This window comes from Xyrauchen texanus, chromosome 12 (genome assembly GCF_025860055.1).
Source record: "Xyrauchen texanus isolate HMW12.3.18 chromosome 12, RBS_HiC_50CHRs, whole genome shotgun sequence".
NCBI lineage: Eukaryota > Metazoa > Chordata > Actinopteri > Cypriniformes > Catostomidae > Xyrauchen > Xyrauchen texanus.
This window is the reverse complement of record NC_068287.1, coordinates 13289327-13313547: the sequence shown is the minus strand read 5'-3', so window position 1 is coordinate 13313547 and position 24221 is coordinate 13289327. Positions and strand designations below refer to the sequence as shown.

Below are 24221 nucleotides of genomic sequence, written 5' to 3'. Positions count from 1 at the left end.
ATAATGTAAATTAACTTCACTGTTTTGCCAATGCCATTTCTTGATAGGAAAACACACACACACACACACACACACATACATATATATATATATATATAAAAGGAAAACACTAATGCTAGTTTAGTATCAGACTAATGCACATGCTTTAATGGAGCAAACAGGATACTGTGGTTGCGTCATTACATAGTAGTGCTCTTAGGTTTGGAATGGTGAAGTCAAAAGTTTGAGAAATTACACACAAGAAAAAAGAACCCTTGTTACTAAACTGAACCGAAAATGCATCAACTTTGACTGGCCACTATGTAACTTACACTAAATACATTTAGTTATATGTCATTCCACGTAGGTTAAACTATATGCCAATAGAACATACAAAATTGTAAGAGATGGAGGAATAAACAAAAATAAATTTAATAGTCAATGAAATAGCATTTCATCAGTATATTAAGACATACACTGATTTTTCATTAGTGACAAATGCATCACAACTTTGCTGTTATTACAAAAGAGGACACATGTTGTAATATGTATCACAGGATAATGGAGAATGTCAACCATGACAATGAATTTATTTTCAAGCCTCTGAGCCCAAAATAGTTTTTTCAGAAAGCCCAGCACACAGCCCTTTGAGTGCCAACTTCATAAATGATCACCAAATTATTTCTATGGGGTACTCCAAAGGATTCCAAAATTACCATTACAGAAGGAAAGAAATTAAACTGACTTTCCAAAAGTCTTAAAAAGATAATCCACCCAATAATGAACATTTTCCTATACTTTACTCAACTTCATATTGTTCCAAACGCTTATGACTTTCTTTCACTGAACACAAAGAGAGACATTAGGCAGAATATTGGTCTCACGTCAAAATTCACGTAAAAAAATTTTCTCCATGTAATGAAAGCAAATGGTGACGGAGGCTAATATTTTGCCCTATGCCGTCACGGAAGAAAAAATGGGTTTGTCATGGGTTTGGAACAACATGAGAGTAAATCATAGATTCTCTTTAAAAACAATACCATGAGTTTACACCTTGAGCTCTGATTGGTTAGCGTTGCCAGAGAATGCATTCCAAGTCCAGACCAAAGAACAGAGAGAAACATGTCTTCAAAGTTGCGTAGTGATGTCTGGCTTCAATGCAAGATGTGCAGCACCAAGCTGTCAAAAATCTACCACAAGTACAATGCGTTATCTAGCATTTGTATATAAAATGTCTTGCGATACCAGAGAGGCAACTCAGATGAGCATCACATCTTTTACCTTCAGACAGAAATGCAACGCAGACAGAGCTGAAAAGATTACACAAATAATCACCGAAATGGTAGCGAAAGATTTGCTGCCCATTCGTTTCGTAGAAGTATTTAAAGATTTTATGCATTACGTTGAGCCCCAGTATAACGTCCCATCGAAAAACGACAACAGCAGAAAGTACACGAACACAAAATTATCCAGTTCTGTTGCACATGGTGGAATTCTGTGTGTGATATGTTCAAACGTCTTTTGGAACAGAGATGGATTGTGTGCGCTGTTCTGTCAGATCGCAATATTACAAAACTTGCAGATGCGAAGACACGACTTGAAAGATGAGCACTGGCAGATTGTAGAAGAACTGATAACCGTTCTGCAGTCTCTGAAGTGCGCCACAACAACATGCAGAGAGACGCATGTTTACGTTTCGATGGTCTATCTGATCACACATAGCCTCATCGCTAAACACACAGACTGGTGAGTCTCCAAGAGTGTCGGAGTTCAAGACAGCCATGGCAGAATCTCTGAAAAAGGTGCATAGTCACTGTTGCAGAGGATGCTGAGAAAGTGGCTCTACCTCTGATTGCGGCAACATTGGATCCAAGACACAAACATCTGAAGATTATTGAGACAGAGCTTCTAGAGAGAGTAAAAGAGAATCTGAAACAGCTTTACGACAGTTAGAAATTGTCACACCCATACAAAGTGGCTTTACAAATTGTCACACCCATACAAAGTGACTTTCAACCTGATCGAGCAGCAATTACGGCGCTGGACACTATTTGGTGAGGATTACGGCGCGAGTGATTTTTGTTCGCGTGAAATCGAAAGCTACTTTAGAGAGCCATGCATCTCCGTAAACCAGGATCCTTTACTGTGGTGGAAGGTAAATGAGAATCGGTTTACAAAGCCAAGCATACTTACCCAGTGGTATTTAGCGGTTTGTGTGATATCCGTTCCAGCGGAGAGTGTTTTTTCCACCAACGGCCTAATTGTGAATAGACTCCGCACACACCTCTCACCTGTGCCCGTAAAACGACTCCTCTTTTTGAACAAAAATATGTAGGCTGTAGCCTATGTTTAAGTTTCATCAGTCATGGTAAATATACAGGATGTTTTTGTTTTGGGTTTTATAAATTATTTCGTCTGTTTTATTTACCATTAGCTGTCATTTGGTTAAACTTGTTAAAAAAAAATTATTTAGCTTTGAAAATAAAAACTAAGCTGTTCATTTTTGTTTCAAAAGCACAGCTGAAATGTGCTGCTAAAGTAATATTGAAGACAACAATTTATTTAAAAAAAAATCGCATTTGATAATAAAAACACAGAGACAAGTAATATTTAATAAGTTAGAAGCCTATATAAAATAATATATAATAAAACAAATGCATCGGCTCTACTTTAACAATAACGAATGCAGAATTAAGATTTAGTATAAGAAATAGCCTATATTCAGAGAGATGATGAAAATCAACACTTTTTTTTGTCATAGTTTTTACCTTGTGATGAAAATATCCTTTAAATTTTATTCATAATTCATCAATAATCATCATGTGGTGTTCAGTAATTTAAGTCAGTTTTACTCAGTTTTAAGACTAAAATGTCGTAATTTTAGCAGATATATAGGCGATGTCAGCAATCACTTGATAAAGTAGATGAAAATACTGTAATGTAATCTGCCATATACATAACATTATGAGAACATTTTGTGAATTATTTTTGCTTTACTTGCACATGTTTCAGCGTGCTGTTTGAAGAGCACATCCACAACGGGAGTTACACTCTCTGGCTATAGCACGTAACTCCATTTGCATTCTTTGATGCAGATACAAGTTGTAATGTTACGTTTATGTTGTGTATCTAGGATATCTGACTAATCTCATAGGATGTGTCATAGAAGTTACTCTTCAGTTAATTTACTCTTCAGCTTCACCTCATGCAGCTATTCTGTTTCAGATGTTTCTTTTTCGATAACATTGATGCGGCATAAGCTGTGTTATTTTTTTTTATAGTCATTTGTTCATGCTTTCATTGACATGTTTTCATGTCATTTTTATTTGTCAACATTAATTTTCGTAACAATCTTAAAATATTTTAATTATCTCCATGACGGACCCCCCCAGTACTCGTTTTTTGAGACCCATCAATGATCGAAATAAGAAATTGACAAAAATGCCCATCCCTAATATCCAGCCCAATTTAAAATTGTTTGTCAAATTAATAAAAACAACATCAGCAACATAAATTTTTAATCTGGTATTTTTTTTGAATGGGAAAAAACACCATATAGCATTTGAGCTAATCGGTTGTATTACTGTAAGCCATACTGCACAATGCTAGGAGGATTCCTAGTTTTACTGCAGTTGAGCAAAGGTGAAGATGAGGTCAGCCAGTGGCAAAACATGTTAAGCACTGACAGGTTTTAGCCTAATGTCTGCTGGGTGATGTCGTTCAGCTGACAATCCCAGTGAAGCACATTTCTAAACTACAGAAGGCAATAAAAGCGGTTACACATCCTCACAGTGACTATGAGTCAGCTTCTGAGAACTACAATCAGGCACAAATCCTGGTATTACCCTGCAATGAGCAATGCAGTATCTGGGAAAATGTTGTACAGATTTTGACAAATAGTATATAGTCAAGCTCTTCTGACCACTTAAGCAGAAAGTCATGAGATGTTACCTATCTCAATGTGAGTGAACTATTAAACAATTCAAATAAAATGTTGAAAGACAATTACATACGAGTACAGCTGTCAAATGCTGCAAAGTGCTCATTGCTGAATGTTCTCAATAGAGACATGTAGATTAAAGGTTGTATTATAATGGCACAGCACTAGGAGAAAATCTTTTTGAAAAACAAAAAATGAAAAGGGAAAATGCAGTTCTCATTGAAGGCCTATTTTTATGCCACTTACCAAGCTAATTCTAACCATGATAAAGATTTGTGTTTATTAAAACCTAAAGGTTAGTCAATATTAGGGATGGCACAAGTATTCGGACAAGGCAACAATGATCGATCATGAAAACGATGATTGATAGCGATCACGCATGTGTCTTTTCACTTAATTCAAAATCCAGTGACAATCACCTGACAACTAAAAACAAACGTGTCAAAGAGGGAGCTTATTTTTAATTTTGAGATTGATTACATTGTGGGGTACATTGATTATCAGAGACTTCTCACGGCAAACAAACTGATACGACGCTGCAATGCTATCGTTACAATAATAATAAAAAAAGAGAGAGTAGTTAACCATTTTGAAAACATGTTTCTTTAAAATAAATGGTCTTTATTACCATTTAATGGAAGAACTTAACTCGTTAATGGATATTATTTAATAAAAGTGAATGATTGTCACTGAATAAACCTCCCTGCCCTGTGACTTAACACACCTGCATCTCGACGAAATGAATGAAGATTTCTGCTCGAGGTTCCAAGTTAGATATCCAATATAGTGTCATTCCGTTGCACTTTCCTCAGTTGAAAGGTGGAATATCAGACTCTCCGAGTTGAACGGAATGCTTCATGAATCACAGCAACAACACAGAGCACAGCAGCTTTCCTCACAAGAGCAAACATTTGGACACACACACACCAGGCACGTGTGGCAGTGTACAGCAGGTGAGTGTTTCAAGCAGCTAGACAGAGCGCAGTTAAATGGAACACAATGCAGTAACTTCAAAACTGAACTTAAACTTAACACACAATGTTATGCCATCTCCTGTTATTTGAAAATATGCTGTTCAGAGAGTCACAAAAAAAAAAACTGCTGCGCACTTACTAAGATTACCACGGTAACCTGAAGGAAGAACAGACAGATATGCGTTGTGCACATTCAGAGTTGGGCAGCAACTCTTCACATAATAACAATATATGATGCATTATATTTTGATTATGCAATCTTTTGTACATTTTGTAACATACTATTTTATAACAGCCTATAATAATAAATAGATGACACTGGAACAACAAGACGCAATGCAGCAGCCATATACATTTGTCAGACATGTTATTATATATACACAGTTATGAACATGTAATTGCCCCTTGAGTACTCTGCGAGTACTCGAGTAGCCAAAACAACCAAAATTCCCATCCCAAGTCAATATAACGGCATCAAGAACCACATATGGAAGTAATGGCCTACAAGTCATTGTTTTAATTTAATTGGTTAAAGCTGAAGTAGGTAAATGTTGACAAAGGAACAAAAACATTTGTAGCTTGATTACCCCCAAAAATTGAAACATTGATCTGTTTGTTTGAGCAGCCTGGTTCAACAGCACTGACTTAACCAATAACGCGAGTTCACCACACTGATAGTAACTGCACACAAAATCGCAGCACTGTGTCAGCATGCTTAAACGTTCAGAAGTGGCATTTCTCAATTCATCACCTTAGAAGCACCACAGCTAAAAATATTAAACTCACTAGATGGTTGTTGGATGAATATACCATATAATCGTGACATCCCTAGGCAGAACTATATGTTTGGCCAACCAGACAGAGGCGGACTTATTAAATCTGTTTTAAAACTACGTTTATATTTGCAATTTAATTTGCTGATGTGTCGCAGAAATGACATACTTCAGCATTTCTCATATATTAACATTTGGACAACTTGGCAGCAACTTTAAAACTGTCAACTTGTAAGTGCACATAGGAGTTATGAAATTTGCTTTGTTCAACATCATCTAGTACTGTTGAGTATAACTAAATAATGACTTCCTCGAGGTCACAGAATGCCTTCTGCAAAAGACGCAAAGCTTCTGCTCACGTCAGACCTACTAAAGATAAATGTAAACTTGCATGCAAATAATACATACCATGGACTTTCCACAGTCAGTCAAGTTTTTTTTAGACAAGCAGTCAGTCCACAATAATTTTTTGTGCATCATCGTGCAGAGTATCTCAAAGCAATCGTTGTTTGTCTGTATAGGCTTGTGGTCAAGAGCACTTTCTTTTTTCAAGTTCTGCATTGATTTGATGGAAAAATTAGCAGATAGAATTTAAATAGCAGAGCAGAGAGTAGTTGACCGTTATCGTTAACTAAAAGGATTACCAAATTAGCCAAAATATTTTTAAACCAAAAATAAAGAGGTGAGGTAATGTTTAGAATTGTCCAATTCTGAGTTTTATATGGAGTTGTATGCGTGCAGAGAATCCGTGTGAGTCTAGAGAAAACAAGTTGGTTGTATTCCTAATGAGAGTGAAATTTGCCTACCAAACTTCAACATGATCAACAAGAACATAATAACTGCTGAGGAGTCTAACCTAGTGCTTTAAATGTCAATTTCCTTGCAACAAACCTCTGAACTGGACATAGTAACACTATGGAACATCTGTGAGACAGGAAGTAGCTCTGGTTAAGGTGAACCCCAGTACATACCAGGAAATCTGGTTCTACAGGCAGGCAAAGCACAAACGCAACACATGAAAGAATGTAAAAACTGATGGCGAACAAAATGGCTGCATCCCTGATGAAAGTAAACAATTAACCATTAATGTTTACTGAGAGTTACATGGGACAGAATGCTCCCGGCTCCCGCTGTAGGTCTAGGCACAAGACCCAGGGCAGCAGGTTATTTGCTTGAAAGCATATGTATAAATAATAAATGAAACTGTACTGAGTCAGTTGCTCTGACCGCAGTCCACCCCCCCCCCTCATCCATCTCTCTTCTCCTCTTTCACACTACTGTCTTTCCAGCACTCCTCCTGGGAGATGTTCTTTCCTACATCTCAGCTGCTTGAGCTGCTAGTAGGAAGGGGTGAAACAGCCTGTTACAAACTGCTCCCAACATGGAGGGAAGTAAAATATGTACAAACATCAGAGGGGACTATACCAGTACCTCAATCAAACAAAACTTGTCTTTTTCCTTGCTTGAACATTTGCTGGGCCATGTTGTTTGTTCGTTCTAGTGCTTTGATTAGTGACCTAAAACAACCGCAATGGGGACCAACATTAGAAAACAGAGCAAGGAGCACACTGGCAGTGTGGCACACGGTAGGTGTGTGCAATGTGACTAAAGGTGTTTTCCACAACAACAGCAACTCTTTGATGGCAACTGTTCCAAATGTCTAAAACAACAACAACAACTCCTGTGTCAGTACAAACCTAGGCTGTGTCCGAGACATGGACCCTATCTGAGGTAGGAATATCCAGCTTGTATTTTATCTACATTGAGTGTTTGCCTTCAGACCTGGGATAGGTCCACAAAGCAGTAGTCTTATGCTAAAGGATCAGAATAGTCAGTAGGCACACAATTTCATGTGGAGAGGGGCATTTTGTTTCTTTCATTCACTAAGAAACGACACTGGTACAGAAAGCCCATGCTAGGTTCTTCGATCCATAGAAAATAAATCAAGTCGTTGAGTTGAATTGCATCTCCTGAGTAGTTAAGGTGCACATCAGATGTCTGGACTTTGTCTTGTTAAACAAGTGAAGGATGGCAGGAAATCAAACATAACAGTCCAAATTCTACGAATAGCACAGAAAAATATTAAAATGAGAACATACTTCATAAAAAGAGAAAATGGGTATTGCCACTGTTGCAAATGCAGAACTTGGGGAGCTTTGGTTCCATTCGGTGTCACACATTGAAAACAGATATTTTTCATATTGGGAAAAGGTTATAAAGGTATTTCTCTAATGTCCTGGCTATGGCTAGTTAAGGTTTGAAATTTCTGGTGTGAAATAAAAGGAGCCAAATTAACTAATATCTTAGGGTGCTTTCAGACTAGCACCTTTGCTATAAGGAATGACATCAAAGTTCAGTTTGTTTGGGTGATGTGAATGCGGTTTTCTAAACTTGAAAAGGTGGTCCGTTTGAAGCATGTTGATGACATAATCGTACTGTGGTTTGGACCCAAATAATATGATGTGAACAGAGACCAACGGGGGCAGGGGAGGAAACAAACTCCGGTGTGAAAGCACCCTTATGGATAAATGTAAATGTAGTGGGTTTATTTTACTAAAAGTTCCCAAATCATAGCCGGTTGAACCCTCTGCTTCTGCCACACAAAAAATACACCACCCCCTTCTTCCTCTGTATAAAAAAACACCCCCCTCCCCCTGCTTACACACACCCCCTCTCCCAATGGGAGGCTGCCTATTCGGGGCTCTAGCTTTCTTAACAACAATGCCACCCTTTAAAACATCATCTTGAAGCTGCTCTGTGGAAAACATTTAGTAAAGGAAAATATTACTGACCTAAGGAAGTGACAATATAGAAATTCAAATATCAGTAAATCAATCCAAAACATTCTTGAAAATCTTAACATGTTTGAAAACTAACTTTGCCAAGGGCAATCTACTAGCTAAAAACCAACACACATCATACTGACAAACACCACTAGTGATTAGTTGTGTAATGTTCAGAAGAGCAACTTCAAAAATGGCTTATCAGTTTTACCTTTTAAGAGGAACAGAGCAATGTGCAATTTTTTCCAAAAGGGCATCCAGTGTCTGAAAATCCAGCAAATCATTGGACTTGGAATGCATTTTGTAATCCATTGAGGATTTCCTCTCACCACAAACGCAAAACCAAAACAGAAAGTGAACTAAAAAGGCAAGAAAAATTAGTCACTCAATCCCAAAACACAGCGCCTTCTCAGTCTCAAATAGCCAGTTCTCATGTATATGTCCAAAATCCACTGAGCCAAATACATGTTAATCCATAGTTAGTCCACCATAGTCCTGAAAGAAAGAGGTTTTGAGTTCCAGAGAAGCCCCTATCCGGAGAATCGAGTGTGTGAGAGAGAGAGAGAGGCGCACAGAGGCCTGAGGCCGGCTGAATCTGTTAGCTCTGTGTGCCGGTCGGCTCTCTACGCCCTCCCCCTCTCAGCAGCACAACGGCCCAGTTGCTAAAGGCACTTTGCCCCATTGTGTCCACCCGAGGCTTTGCTTACCCAAACTGCCTCCAGCAGGGCAACAAAGCAGGAAAGAGGAAGAACAAGTGAAATTGGCTTGGTAGAATTCAGAATGCGCACTCTTTCTTTCCCTCTCCTTCGCTGAACGCGGCGTGCTCTTACTCAACAGTGAAAATGGCTCTGGTGCTTCCTCATTGAGAACAAGCTCTACCCACACACCCCTCCCTAGACACTCTCCCGTGCTTGCTTGTTCTCTAACCCCTCCCTTTCTCTCTCTCTCTCCCCATCCACCCACCCTCCCTTTCTCCCTGCCGGTCTCTCACACTCTCCTCAGCACACACACACACACCTTTAGCTCCCCACCCCCTTCCTCCCGCCACTTCACCCTCCCCCACACAATCCTTTCAGACTGATCTCTTGAGTGCCTCACCCCACTACACCAATCGCCGCCTTATTTGCTGCATCTCCACACACGCCGTACACATTCACACATTTCTAAAATACATAGACACAAAAAAGTCCACACTGCTCGGCTGACAGACATGGAGCAGAAACTGAAATCAGTGCCAAAAAACATTGTCCATATGCATTTAAATGAGTCTTTCTACAATGTTCATCTGACTGAAATCTTACTTTTGCAAATTTTGAGCTAACTTCCTCTGCTGACGTCTTTCAAATTGTGTCATATATTGCTTAGACAGATGAAGACTGTAGCTTGACTTTGCAAAAAACTTACTGTAGCTTGATTATAACTGTGCATGTATAATTGAACAACAACTTGATGACTGATGGCTCAAGACGGTGTTTGGAGGGGAGCTTTACAAGGGAATAAAGGAGAATAAGGCAAAAGTGAGTGAAGTCATGGGAGAGTGAATTAGAGGACAATACAGAGATTCCACCGCCATAAAACACATGAAAGCTCCTTGTAAAAACTCCTTGACGTAACTTGCTTGGTTTGACAGGATGTAGTTTTCGCCAGCATGTCCAGCAAGGGGAGGATTGTTTAAGTATTCTCCAAGGTAACTATGCTGTTTCCACGTTCCGGTATATGATTCACAAACGGCGATACAGACAGCCTCTGTATTGGTGTGGAAACGGAGCAATGAACTCAATGTGTTGAGTCTGAGAAAAGAGTGGTTTCGGCTACGTCACAACAGAATATTAAAAGAATAGTTCACCCAAAAGTGAAAATTGCGTAATTTACCTACCCACACATCGTTCTAAAACCGAAAGAGGAGAAATTGAAGAATGTTCATGCTGCTCTTATTTACACTTGAAAGCAAATCTTTTATTCTGTGTGCACGTCATGTTTAGAATGCATTAGGTTTATTTTAGGCTACGTCACATGCCTATTTTTCTATCCTATAGCTACTTCATGTTTTAGAAGTTTTGCTCTTTTGGTCCTGCACTCTTCTTTCAAATGTTTTCAATAGATATGCCTGTTAAATATTCGCTAACTTTGATTCATGTTCTATATTTAAATGTACAATGATCATAATGCAAGCGAGCACGTCGCAGATAAATTCCCCTTTTCATTGGAATTTAGAATCAGATTTGGAATATATTAAGTATTTTAAATGGGTAGCATAACTTTTTTTTGGACCGGTTTCAGAAGTGTGGTTTATTTTTAGACTAGTCGACTTCAAAATATTAGTTTAAATGTCAATGAAATTAGTCTTTCAGCACATCCATAGTAACTACATTTTATTTGACTTCACAAATTCAGACTTCGCATATCACGATCACTCATTGGACATGAATTTGAAAATGCAAAACTATGAATGAGATGAGATACAGTGAAGGGGAAAACTTTGTGAATAACCACTTAAGGAATGTTCCATGTTCTATACATATATACATACACATACACACATATACAGTTTGTGTATCTCAGGGCTCGACAATAAGGACTGCCCGATGGCTCGGGGCCAGTGTGAGAAAGAATCGGGCCAGTTGCTAGACGTGTCACTTGCCTTATCAGGCCAAAAATTGCAGCATCAAAAATTACACTGAGCGAACAATGTCTTCTAACCAAGGAGTGAGCACGAGTATATTCATCTCGCAAAGATGTGAAAATGCATAATATACTGGACGCGCCAAGGCACAGTCCTGTGCACGCACAAGATCGTGCAGACACAGAGCAAAATCCCCGCACATTCAGTGTCAACAGTGCGCAAAATCCCCACATTTTTCACGTTTATCCAATTTCGGTATTCTTGATATCTTAAATCTGTTCCCACGCATTAAATGTAATAATTTTTTTGCAAATTTTACATACACGTTTTATGTACTCGTTTTGAGGTATTTGGCATAATTGAATTTTAAAGTTTAATGTTAATAAACATATTACATTTTATATAAATAAAATAAAGTAAAAATAGCAACTGAAATGTAAAAATACAAGAAAACCCACGTCTAATCCACTGTCTGTGAATTATCTGACTGGAAATAACAAGAAATGTCCAATTGATACAATATATATATTATATATTGTATCCAGGACCAAAAGAGCAAAACTTCTAAAACATGAAGTAGCTATAGGATAGAAAAATAGGCATGTGACGTAGCCTAAAATAAACCTAATGCATTCTAAACATGATATATATATATATATATACACACACACACACACATCAACTGAGGTGCGGATGCAATCTTTGTTAATTAAAACAGATTTATATGGATGGATTAGAACCTTTAACCCTCTGGTGTCTGAGGGTATTTTGGGCCCTGGAGAAGTTTTGACATGCCATGACATTTGTGCTTTTTTCAGTTGCTTAGAAACATATTAATGGATAAAGTCTGATAACACTGCATTCAGCACAAACTGGGCTACAATAATATGTGAGCAACATGTATGTACGGGTTTGTATTTTTGAGAAAATAATGTTTATGCATGGTTTTTTAAAAAACTAAAATTTTAAGTCACTGAAACAAGGTCATATAAACATTTGTCCACAAGACTTTTGAGAACTGATTTGAAATCCATCCTGATCACTCATTCAGACAAAACAATATAGTAATTTAACTTTTGTATGACACTTTTAGTGTTGATGGGTAATATGCGAGGAGGCGTGAACTATCTTGAATATGGAGGTATTTCACACCTGAGGATACAAAGACCCTCCCCTGAGCCTATCAATGAGGGATAGAGAATGAATGTGAGGAGACTTAATGATCAAAATCAAGTTTTAAATTAGTAGTAATCTGACTATACATTTTCTTTACATAAAGACTTTACTTAATGTTATACCTACTCTACCGTTTAAAAGAAGTCTCTTCTGCTCACCAAGACTGCATTTACTTGATCCAAAATACAGAAACAACATTGCTATTCTGAACTCTTTTTACAATTTAAAAGAACAGTTTTCTGTTTAAATATATTGTAAAATGCCATTTGTGATCAAAGCTGAATTTTCAGTATCATTAATGCAGTCTTCAGTGTCACACGATCCTTCAGAAATCATAATAATATGATGATTTTCTAATATGGGCATATTTAAAGTGCATTTTACTCATTTACACCTGAACCCATATTTCCAACCACAAGCTTTGTTGATGATGAGGCATTTTAAATACTAGATAAAATATAATGTAAACATTCATATTATTTTTATATCATTGTACATATCATCCCCGCGACCCTGTACACAGGATAAGCGGTTGACGATGGATGGATGGATGTACATATCATATTTATATCATACAATTTGGATGTACATGTATATATAAAATAGCATGTCAACTAATGAAAACTAATTGACTTACTCGTTTGAAATTGTATCCTCTGCTGGATCAAATCTCTCTTCAAAATACAAACGTTCATCGGAGTCCCGCTCTTCTTCTGAGGAAAATGTAAAATCTTCCATACTATCCTGGAGCTTTCTCGCCATGTGTTGTTGCAAACGCACAGAAAAATGAATCAAAAGTGTTTATTTATAGTATACCTCACAGTCGGGGCGTGTACGTTTGCGTTGATCATCTCAAGACATTAGCGTATGAATGGCGCGCTCTGCTGGTGGGTGGGATCACATTACAGATAATTAGATATACCAGTAAAAACTGTACATCGCTTTGTTTCAAACAGATTGCATTGCAGGAGAATATTTGTTTTAAATTGGAATAGTTTTATTTAAAAGCAGACATTTTAAGCTTTCTTTAGACATGTTTCATGTTTGAGTTAAAAGTATTCACGGAGTTTCAGTTCATTTTTGTGACGTGTTTCAGAAATATGCTCGTGAACACAGACTGCTGAAAGCTCACCCTTTTTATTTTCTTTATTTAACAAAAGCACAAGATTTTGTTGTTATTGTGAGTGTACACAAATAAAAGTAGACACTTTATAGTCTCTAATGATGTCGTACACTTTTCTGTATACCCAAAAATGACGGAGTATTTTAAGTTGTTTCTGCTGTAATGACGAAAATATCCAGCAGGACGCGCCGGTGCATCCGTCGACCCCAGAGGGTTAAAATCACTAACACAAATAATGTTTTGAAACTGTGAATTTTAACATTTATATTCTGTCGCCATTGACTTCCATTGTAAGTGCCTTAAGTCTTCGATAAACTCATGGAGAAGTCCTTCTTTGTTCTTCGCTCAGACCCAAAAATAAGTTTGAAACTGCTAAGCAACAGCATACCGTTTGCAAACATTCAGATGCTTTGTTGGAGGCGTTTAGTGGAGCCTTTTTAATATGTGGTTGCAGAAGACTACATGTAAAGCATCAACTAATACGTCATGAAAACGAGCCATCAATGAGTTCACGGCTCATTCTATGAGTAGAATTTACATGAAATCATTAAAAGCTGTTTTAACCACTCGATTTGAAGTACTATATATATGCAGTAGATAATGTACAATGTTATTTTAACATTCTGAATTCATGGCGCTAATGCACTAACACGCTAGAAGCAGCCATAATATCCACTGCTACACTCTGTTATTGTAATTTATGATGACACAGATACTGCTGCTGGGTGTATACAAGTTTTAATGGGCAAAATACTGATCTCCCTTTCAGCTGCTGGATGGCACATGAGTGAAATCGCATTTCAAACAACAGAGTTAATGGACACTTAGAGTATTTGAGTAGATTTGATTCCTTTTGTTGACTCATTGAACGAATACTTATTACACAAACATGAATATGTCTAAAGAAAGCTTAAAATGTCTACTTTTAAATAAAACAATTCAAATTTAAAACAAATAATCTCCTTCAATGCAATCTGTTTGAAACAAAGCGATGTACAGTTTTTACCTGTCCATCTCATTATCTGTAATGTGATCCCACCCACCAGCAGAGCGCGCCATTCATATGCTAATGTGCTGAGACGATCAACGCAAATGAACACGCCCAGACTGAGGTTGTAAACACTTTCCATTCATTTTTCTGTGAGTTTGCAACGATACACAGGCGACTGTGAGGTTTGATTTAAACACATTTCATTCATTTTTCTGTGCGTTCGACACACAGACGAGAAAGCTCCAGGATAGTATGGAAGATTTTACATTTTCCTCAGAAGAGCAGCGGGACTCCGATGAACGTTTGTATTTTGAAGAGAGATTTGATCCAGCCAAGGATACAATTTTAGATGAGTAAGTCAATTAGTTTTCATTAGTTGACATGCTATTTTATATATACATGTTCAAACTTGATTTTGATCATTAAGTCTCCTCACATTCATTCTCTATCCCTCATTGATAGGCTCAGTGGAGGGTCTTTGTATCCTTTAGGTGTGAAATACCTCCATATTCAAGATAGTTCACGCCTCCTCGCATATTACCCATCAACACTAAGTGTCATACAAAAGTTAAAGTACTATATTGTTTGGTATGAATGAGTGATCAGGGTGGTTTTCACATCGTTTTATAGCAAAAACTCTAGGCTACAAGATCCAGTTCTCAAAATTCTTGTGGACAAATGTTTAGTAACATTTGTGAATGGTTTTTGAAAAACCATTCATAAACATTATTTTCTCAAAAATACAAACCCGTACATACATGTTGCTCACATATTATTGTAGCCCAGTTTGTGCTGAATACAGTGTTATCAGACTTTAGCCATTAATATGTTTCTAAGCAACTGAAAAAAGCACAAATGTCAGATGGCATGTCAAAACTTCTCCAGGGCCCAAAATACCCTCAGACACCAGAGGGTTAATGTGACAGGGTTAATCACTAAATTAGGCCTTTAAACCCTGTAATATGGTAAGTGCATTAATGGTGGTAAATTAGTGATATTATAACACTAAAATCATGTTAAAACTTATCTCTACATCTTGTGGCTATACTTTAGAAATATTGTGTATTTAAGCATTTATGGGCTGGCCCCTATGATGAACATGAGGCACCCTGGAGACTCACAAAATCTAAATAGTCTTGATTCAACAGTTTCATTCGTACAATTAGGGCTGGGCGATATAGCTATAGTTCTTTATTTTTTAGACTTTTAGATATTTAACATGCAAGGCAATATTTATGTATTTTTGTTGGCATTAAATTAAATGTGGTGTTTAACCTGGCCTTGTAGATTTGATTCTGCCTCATTACAGGATACTTGTGATCATTTTAAATCAAAAGGTAGAGGGATTCACATTCGAAGCTAACAAGCAATTATCACACTATCAGTGCAAGAACAAAAGTGGGGTGTTGTTCTGAGCCATGTGAGAGAAACAGATCTCTCAAAATGAGGTCACAACAGCAGATATAATATAGATGAACAGATGTGAGGGGGATTCTGTAAGCTCACCTGCTTCTTCCTAAAACAGAACACTCACTGACCTCCTGCTGACACACACAATCTCATTTAATCACCTCAGTCTTTTCTTTTTGTCATTTTACTGAATGACATGAGACAGATTGAAACACATGTTACCTGCATTAGTGGCATGGATCAATATTACAGCATGCTCATTTACCTAAACCACAGGTTTGACCACTGCTCTCTTCTAGACACCAATTATTAGTGGTATACAAGCGTCACTATTTCTAAAGATCATAACAGTCTGGTTTTAAATTGATTTTTAATAACTTATGTAAATCTTTAAATACAGACCGACCGTGAGTTCGGATGTTGTTAATTGATTGCATATGCTTCTGTTGAAGACATTAGTTTGCATGATTTAATATATTTTTTAATGAATGTTTACAAGCAAAATTTCTTGTGAATAACACTACCCATGAGAAAAATGCACCACCAATCAAAGAATCAGGGCAACCAAAAAGCATAGCTCACCAAAGGAGCTCTGCTGCAACTGCCCCCTTAAATGATGCACTGCAAATTACTAAATCAAGTTGGTTTCCTTACACTCTCAAACTAAATATGTATTTGCATATAGTGTTGTCAAAAGTACTGGTACTTTGGTACCAAGTCTATACTAAAATAAAAAAGATGTAGCGATACCATTGTTTTTGCAATACCGAGCACTGACTCAATCCGGTATCAGCACGCAGTATGACTGACACACGACTGCTTTAAAATGCTAATTTTGAGCATGTGCTCTGTTACTCCTTACACTGAAATGGACAATTAATCAAATTACAATTGTGACATGTCCTAGTGTGATTTATTAAACCGCTAAAGGCTGCAATCTTAGTGTGGAAGAGATGCATACTTTGAATGTATAAATCTGACCCACTCATACACTGGAAACTCCACTGATTCTCAATGTCTTTCACAATATGTTGTATCAGATGACAGAGAAGAGCACTAATCTACTGTGAACCATGCAGCACATGCAAGCTATATATTAATATAATAAAATCACAGTATTTGCACTTTAATCTCTCAACTCAACTTTATTTATATAGCATTTAAAACAACAGTTGATCAAAGTGCTTCACAGTCATCAAATTTAAAACATAGCATTTAAAAATTACCACATACAAAAACACCAGTAATCTAAAACACAACAAAACTGTCCCACAATTAATTTGTCAGACTCAAAAGGACAGTGTAAAGAGATGAGATTTCAGATGTAACTTAAGACTCTGTCAAAAACTATACAGAAAGTGAAGCTTCAGTCAAAAAATACACATCATAATAAAGCATGTCAAAACATAAGCTAAAGCCCTGAAATTGAAGAAATTGTGACAGAAATATAATACAATTGTATAGTAAAATGTAAAATTAACTGTAATAATAATAATAATGAAGCAATATCTCACAAGCTGTTGATATATGCTGCTGTTGAACAAAGGTTTAGCAGTAAAGTGCAATGACATGTTGAAAAGTTCAATTTTCACTTGTTAAAAGTTTAAAGAATTGATTAGACACCATTTTGACAATGAAATTAAACTAAATCATTGAGTTCTGGAAAATAATAAAAAAAAAAACAAAGTGGAAAACATGATTTGATATAGAAAAAAACTCATTTCAGTAGGGCACTAAAAAACACTAAATGCATCCTTGATTGAGAAACACTTAAAGGAAACTTGTAAATGTATTATTTACATTGAAATGTAACTTTTTAAAGGCTAAACAGGGGTGTTCAATAGCACATTGCCATATTAGTGTATTTATGCTGTGGTACTGAAATTGTTTTCGAGAACCATGAAATTTCACTGGTATCTGTATTGACTACAGATATTTTGGTACCGTGACAACACTATTTGGGTATATTTGAATATTCTGCGATATATTTAAAATTAGTCATTTTAACATGTTAATTCAGTGTGATAATTTTTTTTAAATCAATTTATCATAGTAGTAAAAAATAAAAAAAATTTCCAACCATTGGATCAATTCAAGCCTGAAGTAAATAACACCATGTTTTTTACATTTCTCAGTCAGCATGGGGCATGAAGAACAACCGCAGCTGTACAGGTAAGAAACCACACTTACAGCAGACAGCACAAGATGTGGTCAAACACAGCTGGACGGAGTGCACCTCAGAATGCATGGGTCTCAAGACATGCGTTTCCCTAAGTTTCAAACTAGGCTATGTTTAGCTGGACACTGCCTCCTAAAAACACTGTGTTTGATATAATGCTATCAAAGTGACAAAGATGCGTTCTTTGAAAAGCCCAAATTAAAGAAAACTAATTCAATTGAAAAATGTTTTGCGGTGGACTGTAGGCCAATGAGAGGCTTATGTCCAATGGATATAAAAATATTTGGGCCTGTTGCCTTGTAAAGCCACTTTTTGTATTGCCTAATAAATCCTTTACTCCAGGGTTTCCCAAAGGGGGGTTCACAATAGAGGTGGGTGATTTACCGGTAGACATAATAAACCAGTCAAAATTTGCCAATATTTTTGATTATCGTCTCTTATCGCGCAAAATTGCCACACGAGAAATGTGTACAGCACATAACATGAACACATTACACAATTTGTCGGATAAATGTAGGAAGGCAGAAGGACTGCTTGTTCCTCAAATTTATTTGAATGAGAATACTTGTTGGTGTGGAATTGGTTTGGCTTTAGAAAACACGATACTGATACAGAGTTTGTCCCTTCAATTGTGCTTTGTGACAGAAAAAGCGCAGATCACAATGTTACTCATTCTGGTTTCTATCAATGTCAAGTGGGTTTTTAGAATACACATCAAAACTCTTTCAAATGATGCTTGATATCAGGAAACAAACCAGCAATGTTTTCCATAAGATATTTTATATGCTCTTTATAGAGATTAATAAACAGACAAAGAGCCTAATTACATGTTTTATTTATGGATATTTCTGTTATTATTAAAGCTGTTAAGTACACAGTCTTTTGTGTTTGTCTTTTTGTACCTCAAATTGTGCAGGAATTATACAATTAGCCTACCTTTCTAGGTGAACTTGTGATTTTTGACAATAAAACATAAATATAAAGAAATTGAATGAGGAATTAAAGTAATATTTAGGCAGAATATCAGAGTCTTAAGTGTTGTCTCTTAAAACTTGATCCAAAAAACAACCATATAATGCACTTATGACAACTCAAAACAACTTAGCAACCACATAGCAATAACCTGGCAATCACCCACAACAATTTAGCATTGTGGCAGTGAGTTTAGCACAGTTAAGCACCACTCACAGTTCATATTCAACATGTTTAATTAATAGCCCCTTCCATTCCCCATATACACTGTGTAATTGAATATACCAAGGGACACACAAACAGAGTGCTTCCTGGCTGCCAGAGGGGACAGAAACCATAACCTTTGACCTCAACCACTCCTTTGACCTCAACCAGGTAACACTCTATCCTGGCCCTGACCACCTGCACTCACTTTTACTACCCTGCAGTAGTACTCCACAAATCTTTAAGCCTGTGTGTGTTTTAATTTTACATTCTGTCAAGAAGCCCTCTGCAGCAGAGCACCAAAGCCTGGCCAAACAGCGGCAATAACTCCACCCAGGGAGCATGTGCCTTCTCAAGCACCGTCTGAGACAATACAGCAGCTGCCAGAGTGACAAAGCACAACTCCGAGGCTGGGACGACCCTCACCAGCATTTGGTGCCCGTTACTGTGTGTGTGCATGTGTGTTCTGCATTCAAACATGGATGGGTTTGGGGAGGGGGGAGGTGATGGAGGAGAAAGTGGGATGCGAGGAAGTAAATGGAGGCGGCAGCGGCAGCAAGCGCCTTCAGATTTCTGAGGTCATTAATCATCTGAACGTTTGAGAAGACTGAGCCAACAGGGACCAGGATGGAGAGAAGAGATGAGAAATCTGCTGTGTGTGTGTGTCTCTCTCTCTCTCTTGGGGGCGGGGATCATGAAGAAAAGACAAGTACAGGAGAGACAAAAAGAGAGAGACAAAGAAAGGCTTTCATGTGCCCCATTAAGTGAAAGAGGGGACCAAAAAAAAAAAAAAAAATGCTTTCCTCTCTTCCCATCTGCTCCTAATGCACGCACACAAGAGCACCAGACAGACACTTCAACTTCTCTGCCTCCTGTCATCCGGCCGCTGCACTGCACACACCCATCATAAACACTCACACGTGAGCTCAGCAGCAGGCATATCCTCTAGTATAGAGGACACGGATCCTCTGCAAAAGGACACAGGCATGAACATGTCAACTTTTTTAATGTTTATGTGCATTTAGATACAGAGTTTGTGTGCCATGTTCTAAAACTTTTGCAAACATAGTTAAGACTGTTTGTCAATGTGCTTTCTCTAGGTATTAACACAAATCAAAAGCCTAATGTAACAGAACTTGCTCCGCTAAGAAGTGTGATAACTTATGTACTACAAATGACAGTTTTTATTTGCTGTACTAATATGAAAATTGCTACTATAGTTAAATGACAAACTGTAGTTAACTAGGAGGATGTGTAAAAGAAAGGCTACAGTCTCCAAAACAAGAGTTGAGGGATCAAGGGATTTCAGCAAAGATGGCAAGCGTTATTGCAGCAACGTTTTATTCAGTAAAGGTGGCAGCAAAGTGCCTGAATTTTTTTTTTTTAACAACACAAAACTCATTGGTCACTTACACACTTTTAGATTGTTTTTGCAAAGTTATTTTCAAATGTTCCTCCTAAAGTTTCTGAAAATGTTATGACCCTACAATGCAGTTAAGGCTAATGTTTAAAGTTAGTTCTTTGTACTATTGCTGGATTAATATTATATATATATATATATATATATATATATATATATATATATATATATATATATATATATATATATATATATATATATATATATATATATATATATATATATATATAGCTCTGGAAAAAATGGAGACCACAGCAAAATTATCTGTTTTACTATTTATAGGTATGTGTTTTATTCTATAAGTACTGACAATTTTCCCAAATAAAATATTGTCATATAGGCCATTTATTAGCAGAAAATGACAACTGGTGTTTTCAGGCCTCAAATAATGCAAAGAAAACAAGTTCATATTCATTTTTAAAAAACACAATACAAATAATTTAACTTGGGAAGATTTCAGAAATCAATATTGGGTGGAATAACCCTGATTTCCAATCACAGCTTTCACAAGTCTTGGCATGTCCACTACCAGTGTTTCACATTGCTATTGGGTGACTTTATGCCACTCCTGGCACAAATATTCAAGCAGCTTGGCTTTGTTTGATGGCTTGTGGCCATCCATCCTCCTCTTGATCACATTCCAGAGGTTTTCAGTGGGGTTTAGGTCTGGAAATTGGGCTGGCCATGCATGAAGCATCCCCAGATCATCACTGATACTCCAAATTTCACATTGAGGCTTCTGCAGGTCTACATTTAACCATTAGATGACCAGGTGGAGGATCGGTGATGATCTGGGGGTGCTTCAGCAAGGCTGGAATCTGGCAGATTAGTCTTTGTGAAGGATGCAAGAATCAAGTCACGTACATGGCTATCCTGGAAGAAAACTTAATTCCATCTACTTTGACAATGTTCCCCAACTCTGAGGATTAGTTTCAGCAGGACAGTGCTCCATGCCACACAGCCAGGTCAATCAAGGTGTGGATGGAGGACCAACGGATCAAGACACTTTCATGGCCATTCCAATCTCCAGACCTGAACCCCATTGAAAACCTGGAAGATGGATGTCACAAGCCAAATAAAGCTACTAGAACTTTTGCATCAGGACTGGCATAAAGTTACCCAACAGCAATGTGAAACACTGGTAGAGGACATGCCAAGACACATGAAAGCTGTGATTGAAAATCAGCGTTATTCCACCAAATATTGATTTCTGAACTTTTCCTTAGTTAAAACATTTAAACATAGTATTGTGTTTAAAAATGAATATTAACTTGTTTTCTTTGCATTTTTTCAAAGTCTGAAAACACTGCATCTTTTTTGTTATTTTGACCAGTTGGCATTTTCTGCAAATAAATTCTTTTAATGACAATATTTTTATTTGGAATTTGGAATAAATGTTGTCAGTACTTTTTTTAGAATAAAACAAAAATGTTCATTTTACTCACACAAAACTATAAATAGTAAATCCAGAGAAACTGAAAATTTTGCAGTAGTCTCTTATTTTTTTTCCAGAGCTGTATATATACACTGATCAGCCACAACATTAAAACCACCTGCCTAATATTGTGTAGGTCCCCCCATGCGCTGATGATATTCTTCTCACCACAATTGTACAGAGCGGTTATCTGAGTTACCGTAGACTTTATTAGTTTGAACCAGTCTGGCCATTCTCTGTTGACCTCTCATCAACAAGGTGTTTCCATCTGCAGAACTACTGCTCACTGGATGTTTTTTGTTTTTGGCACCATTCAGAGTAAATTCTAGACTGTTGTACATGAAAATCACAGGAGATCAGCAGTTACAGAAATACTCAAGCCAGCCATTCTGGCACCAACAATAATAACACAATCTAAATTCATGAGATCATATTTTTCCACATTCTGATGGTTGATGTGAACATTAACTGAAGGTCCTGACCCGTATCTGCATTTTATGCACTGCTATTACATGATTGGCTGATTAGATAATCGCATGGATGATTGTTGGTGCCAGATGGGCTGGTTTGAGTATTTCTGTAACTGCTGATCTCCTGTGATTTTCACACACAACATTATCTAGAATTTACTCAGAATGGTGCCAAAACCAAAAAACCATCCAGTGAGTGGCAGTTCTGTTGACAGAAATGCCTTGTTGATGAGAGAAGTCAACAGAGAATGGCCAGACTGGTTCAAGCTGACAAAGTCTACAGTAAATCAGATAATCACAATTGTGGTGAGAAGAATGCTATTCTGAGATGCAGGTTGCCATTCACCGTACTTCACCATTGGGACAATGTTTTCATATCAGTATGCGGTGCCCTTTTTACACCAAACGTAGTGCTGCGTGTTCTTCCAAACCAATTCAACCTTAGTTTCATCGGTTCACAAAACATTTTCCCAGAAGCATTGAGGAATGTCAAGATGGTTTTTGGCAAACTTCAGGTGTGCAGCAATGTTTTTGTTGGAAAGCAGCAGCTTTCTTTGTGGTGTCATGCCATGTACACCATGTCTGTTTAAATACTTTCCCTAATAGTAGAATCATGAATAGAGGTGTTAATCAGTAGGGCTGAAAAACATTAGCTGACGTTATCGACAACGGCAAAATTTTAGTTTGAGGTCATTTAACATAACATGAGATCATAAACTCTAATGATGGTGCACGAGAGCAGCAAAGCAGCTCCCGCCAGACTGAGGAGAGGTAGGAAACACAGCTCACAATCCAGATGCACTCTACAATTTCACAGCTTCAGGTGATGTAGATAGCAAAGTATTAGGGAATTATACAAAAATATAAGTAAATACATAAGCGCTCTTATTGTGGAATAAGCAGAGCTAGAGCTGACGCACCACTGCAGCAAAACTTGCGTCTTTAAAAGAAACACCCCGCCGGTACATCTTTAATGCAGTTATAATTAAAACATTATAGCCATGGTTAAGTTCAAATAATAAGGAAGCAGGTCATGTAAATAACTACAAACTCCAAAACTGGCATTTCTCTATGCAGTACAGGCCTCTTCTATGAGTTGTGCAAAGTGTCCCGATATAAGGGGGAGAGATTGAAACTGCACCGGGCTGATGCGCACTCTGTTGCGGTGATGCTCCTCCCTCGAGCAAGCGCGCTTGCTGCAGCTAGACTATAACGTGATGGCTCACGACTTATTGTATCATTATACAGTATATGCGTCACTGGATTTCTTATCGTGAAGAAAATTAGCAATACGCAGTTTTATTAATATGAAAGTTTTTTTTGTGTGAGTTAAAGATGGATTGAAGTGAAAGAAAAATGTGAGTGTGTAGTCTTTGCCCCATTACACACTGCGCTTCTTTTGGCTTGTTTTCTAATATAAATATCTCAAACTCCTATAAAACAACATATATTTACTTTAACTTGCAGGTATACTCCAGAAGAAAAACTTGTTATCGGAGGATGTTGAAAATATTATTTAAAACAATTAATTTAAAATTCCTTTATAATAATAATATATAAAAAAAAAAGAATAGATGCATTCACCTGAGAAGCAGCATAAGATATTTAGAATTGTTTTTAGAGAACAGATCTTGAATATTAGTATATTTTGTCTTTACTGAACTCACAGAAGTATACCCAAGTGAAACAAATACACATATTTATTAAAGCAAATCTAAAAATCTTATGTTGCTTCAAGTAAATATATTTTTAGACAATTTTAAAATGAC

At 37.1% G+C, this 24221-nt stretch overlaps 1 protein-coding gene across 4 annotated transcripts in view; it reads right to left on the bottom strand.

Moving 5' to 3' along the window:
- Positions 1-24221, bottom strand: part of brd4 (bromodomain containing 4) — an 81415-nt gene that overhangs the window by 37367 nt on the left and 19827 nt on the right. The window contains exon 1 of one of the 4 annotated variants that reach the window (XM_052138923.1): positions 8661-9299. The exons of the other annotated variants lie outside the window; for them this stretch is intronic. Coding sequence (XP_051994883.1) covers positions 8661-8761 — 101 coding nt within the window. The 5' untranslated portion in view covers positions 8762-9299. Of the gene's footprint in view, positions 1-8660; positions 9300-24221 lie in introns of those variants that run through there. 4 annotated transcript variants of the gene reach the window in all.